This window comes from Nicotiana tabacum, chromosome 24 (assembly GCF_000715075.1).
Source record: "Nicotiana tabacum cultivar K326 chromosome 24, ASM71507v2, whole genome shotgun sequence".
In the NCBI taxonomy this organism is placed as follows: Eukaryota; Viridiplantae; Streptophyta; class Magnoliopsida; order Solanales; family Solanaceae; genus Nicotiana; species Nicotiana tabacum.
Window position 1 is genome coordinate 31,502,007 of NC_134103.1, and position 4,905 is coordinate 31,506,911.

General features: G+C 34.4%; 1 protein-coding gene across 2 annotated transcripts; it reads left to right on the forward strand.

Moving 5' to 3' along the window:
- Positions 1–1,035: 1,035 nt before the first annotated feature.
- Positions 1,036–4,634, forward strand: LOC107760395 (F-box/FBD/LRR-repeat protein At1g13570-like). Of its 2 annotated transcripts, XM_075248012.1 has the most exons (5): positions 1,043–1,247; positions 2,052–2,885; positions 2,978–3,142; positions 3,243–3,473; positions 4,295–4,634. In XM_075248012.1, the coding sequence occupies exons 2-5, from the start codon at positions 2,076–2,078 to the stop codon at positions 4,307–4,309; spliced, it is 1,221 nt and encodes a 406-aa protein (XP_075104113.1). In that variant the 5' UTR covers positions 1,043–1,247; positions 2,052–2,075; the 3' UTR covers positions 4,310–4,634. The 2 variants fall into 2 exon arrangements, with proteins under 2 accessions (XP_016433927.1, XP_075104113.1); XM_016578441.2 differs by lacking the exon at positions 4,295–4,634 and having other exon boundaries at positions 1,036–1,247; positions 3,243–3,758.
- Positions 4,635–4,905: the final 271 nt, after the last annotated feature.

Sequence of the window (4,905 nt, forward strand, 5' to 3'; positions counted from 1 at the left end):
AACTTTTTTGAGCAATCAATTTTGAAAATTGAGAGAGAGAATGGAGATGAATCAATTGATAATGGTGGTTGTATTCGTGGGGAAGATACTGGGTTGGGAGAGAGATAATGGAAAGAGATCGTGGGTTTAGCAAAATTATATACAATACTATTGTGAGAGAAAGAATAGAAAGTAGGAGAGAGAAAAATATTTCACAAAGTATTTAATGGCTTACGTGTAAGAAGTTACCATAAATATATAATTTGTTATAAAACATAAAAGGTAGCTATAGAAAATAATTTTTTAAAAAGTTATTTGTATATAATAAATAAGGTGTAAAGATTTATTATAGGAGGTAAAATTTTCTATAAAAAATTTATAATCAAAAAATAATTCGTTAACTCTCAAAAAACCCGGAAAGTACCATTTTTTTGGGACGAACGGAGGATAACTTTATAAAGTGGATATGTTGCAATTGCCTCGTATTTAGTTTACTAAAACTACAGTTAAGCCCTTTTCTACCCGAGAGAAATCAAAAGATAACATTGAGGGATTCTGAGCATAAAATCCAATATCTTTTTCTCCTTTTAGTGTTTAGCCATGAATACAAACTTTAGCATAAATCTACATTCAATTCACGTCATGTGTTGTGACATCACACAATTAAGATAAGATTCTTGGATTATATCATATTCTATTGGAGTTTTACATATATGAACGGAAGTTATAATTATGCAAGAATTTCACTTGTAATTTTTCGTGTTTTAAGCAAAGGTATATTATTTAACTACGATTTTTCTTATTAAGAAGTCATTCATCCACCAAATATTTTTAATTAAAGGTTAAAAGATCTAACCATCTCATCATTGTTTGTTTGCACAGATATAGCACATTCTTATCCGTTTTCGATCGTGTATTTAAAAAAAGCCATTGTCTTATAGTTTTAAATTGCACAAATAAAACTTTGTGATATTATTCCAAGTTTCACTTATAGAATTTGACATTATACGATTATGGCTATTTTTATAATTACAGGATTAAAAATGGCTATTTGTGAAACTTTCCCGTCCTTTGCCCTTTCATTTTCCTCTAATTTTAAAACCCTCTTTCTCTACAATCTATGATTCCAGTTCCAATCTCCGTCTTTGCTGATCAATTCAAAGAGTTAAAAGCCAAAAGGGCAAAGTGCTTCCTCAGCAGCTGAAGACTATAGCAAGTATAGTGGGTATTTGATTTTGGATTTCCAACATCTGTAATCTTAGTTCTAGGTAAGCTTAAAATTCTGCTTCTGCTATTCCTTTTTTCTTTTCTTTTTCTTTTCAAAAATCATTTCTTTCCCATTTGGGCGGTGTTAGTTTATGAAACAAAGGCTCTATCTTCCTTTTTTCGTACTCTTTTTTAGATGTTGATTTTCTTGGGTATGTGCATGAATTCTTTAAGTGAAAAAGAAGTAGAAATGACACCGGATAGTCAGGCTGCTATTTAGGAATTAGCCACTGTATCCTGATTTGTCTTGAAATTAAGATTTTTGGTTTATAATGTAAGGACTAAAATAGTACTGGCCCTAAATAGCATCCCTAAGAATGGCTGTTTGTGCACCTCTCCCGAAAAAGAACGCTTTGGGGGTAAGAAGGTGGTGTACAAGATGCAGCAACTGATGTTTCTTTTTTGTCATGGGATTGAAAACAGAATTTTACTTTTAAAGAAAAAGAAAAGGAAAAAGACAGCTTAGAAGCTTGATTTTGATCTTAATTTGGTTGACAGAAGCATTTTTGATTTGTTCGAAAGGAGAATGATGAGTCGCTTCAACTAGTTTCCATTGTGTTTATAATTCTCAGGCAAGCTTAGGGTTATGCTAAAAGAAAAAATCTATTAAGCTTATTTAGGCTACTAATTTGAACTTTTTTTAGCTATAGATGTCCGTTGATAAGCGTAATAGAAGCAAATGGTGATTGGGTTCTCGTTCTATTGTTTTAACTTTTCCTTTTGTATAATAAATCTGAATATTCCTCTGTTTTAATGAAGTGCTGCAGCAGTTTGGAGATCTTTGTATTCATGTTTAATTTCTACAGGTTCTTATTGGCGAATTTTTATCTATGATGGCTCCAAAGGGCAAAAAGCATTGTGTTCGAACTTTACCCCCTGATGTACTTAACAATCTTCCTGAGAATATAGTTGATGAAATTCTTATCCGTTTGCCTTTACGAGATGCTGTGAGGACAAGCATCTTGTCGAAGAAATGGAGATATAACTGGTGTAGAATTCCACAGTTGACGCTTGATCAAGCACTTTGGAAAACTAAGAAGGATCTAACATACATTACAAGTAACTTCACAAAGATTATCTACCACATTTTGACCCTTCATGTAGGACCAATTACGAAGTTTACCCTATGCATTCCTAACTTGGAAGGTTGTCCTAATCTTGATAACTTGATGTATTTCCTCTCTAGGAATGTCATTAAACATCTTGTTCTTAGACTTCCGAGGGGTAACCCTTACAAATTGCCTTCTTCATTTTTCGTATGTTTGCAGTTAGGGCATCTGACTCTAAAAAATTGTTTAATACTTCCTCCTCCAACCTTCAAAGGATTTGATAGGTTAACTAGCCTGAAATTATATAACGTTTCAATTTCTTCCAAGTTGCTTGAAAGTTTAATCTCTCATTCCCCGTTACTCGAGCAATTGGTGCTGCAAATCTCAGGTTTAAGTGACATTATTGAAATTAATGCTCCCATGCTGAGATCCTTTGACTTCACAGGCAATATAAGATGTATTTGCTTTAAAAGTATCCCGTTTCTGGCAAAACTTTCACTTACAAAGGAAAATTATGTGGAAGAAAAATGTAATATTGCCAAGTTGTTTGAGCCTCTTATTGCTCTCGAGCATCTCCATCTGAATGACACGGTAAATGTTGCTTCATGACTTTATTGTATTGCATTTTGGTTGATTGTCTTTTGGGCTTTGAGGCATTCTTATTTTTGGCATTTTGTTTTTAGTTCTTTTTTGCAGGAGCAGGTGAAGTACCAACAAGGCTTCCCTTTAATCTTAACTTTGTCAAACATCTTTGCATATCTAGTATTTGTCTGTTTGTCTTGGAAGAGGTTTCATTTGCTCTTTGCTTGCTAAGAAGTTTCCCATGTTTACAATATGTGGAAATTAAGGTTTCCTTCTTTCTCTTTCTTATGTAGTGACTTTCTTTTTTTCGTACTCCTTAAATCATCAATAAGCTCAGGGAGTTGAGATTTGGTTAATCTTTCTTAGGTGGAGGCCGGTGATGGCAATGATATACCTGCCCTAGAATGCCTTGAAGTAGAACAATTCTCAGATGTGTCATTTAATCACCTCAGGGAAGTTAAGCTAATACGGACTAATGGCACAATCCGTGAGATGCAGCTTATGAAGCTTCTGTTAGCCAAGTCTCCAGTGCTGGTGAGAATACTAATCGAGCCATGTCTAGTTGAAGATTCTGCAACTGTCAAAATACTTGCTGAGGTAAAAAAATTTCAGCGTGCTTCACCTAAAGCAGAAGTTGTCTGTAAACTTCAATAAGCATCCATATTACCATCCTTTTTTATCATCTCGATTCTTCAATCGAACCATGATCCTTGGGTAACATGTTTTGGATGCAGTAGTATAACATCATTAACACTGTGTTTTGCCTAATTGCCATAAGGCTGGGAGAAGTCTAAACATATATTATGAAAGCGAATGCGGATGGTTTCTTCAACTTGTCATTACAATGCTTAGTGTTTTTACATTACATGCCTATGCTTGAAATGAAATCTTATGACAAGGAATTTGATGCTGTGATTGTTATTTCAAACTTCAAGGTTTGGTTGTGTTGCAGTGTGTTAATTTTCTTCTTCGTTATATTCCTATAGCATTGCAAGTTTCAAGCCTTCTCAAGTATTCCATTTCTGTAAAGTAGAGCCACGACATTCGTTAAAGAGCATTGCTGTGTATTTTCTTTTTTTTTTTCTTTTTTTTTTTTCAAGTAATCAGTATGGTATTTATTAGGAGTAGTTAATTTATTTAATCTCTTTCATTTTGATCTAGTGGTGGCTTGGAGTAGATTCCATGTGAAGCATTCACTTTTGCAGTGAATAACATTTAAACGCTATTTTAGTAAAACAAATGAATTTATTTCCACAGTTTTTTCGACACAGAATTTTAAAAGCAGGACAAGTGGATAACAAAAGGATAATCATTCTTTTCTAGTGAACCAAAACGTTAAGAACAGTAATGGAGAATCGAGAGGTAATTAAATAAGAGCGACAACTAACTTAAGGCAGTGTAAATTGAGTGGTTTACAGGGTTGCACCCACTGATGATTTGTGCAAAAACGAAAGGAGGATTAAGGGTCAAATTACACTCAGAGGGAAACTTCTGTTGTACCTCCAACTGAAGTGTATGGAAGATGGGGTGGCATCGAATTTGAAGATAAGGAAATAGTGTGGCCGCCAATGGTGATTATTGTGAACGCGTGGCTTGAGAAAGATGATTCTGATGATTAGTGGATTGGAATGGGAAATCAGGAGCTGCATGACTATTTCAGCTATTATGCTGTTGTCAAGGCCATCGTGGAATTTTTCCAAGAAAGGGAGACAAACACAATCCAGTTTGCTTTTGTTCTAGGGGATGATATTTTATATTTGAATGCCAGTGTTCGCGTGCACAGATTATAGAAGGACCTGGTTCTTTTATGTGTTCCTTATACTACTGTTGCGGAACAAAATGCAGAAAGTAAAGAACACAAGTATTGTTACGTGAAAAACACCTTACTCAAAAGGTAAAAAAACCCCGACCTACTACACAGTAGGATTTTTACCAACACTTCACTAAATCACCGAGCCAAAAATAGCGTTTACAAAACTCTTGTAAACCTAAGGATTACCTCTAACCCTTTGTGGCAACCAACCTCAGG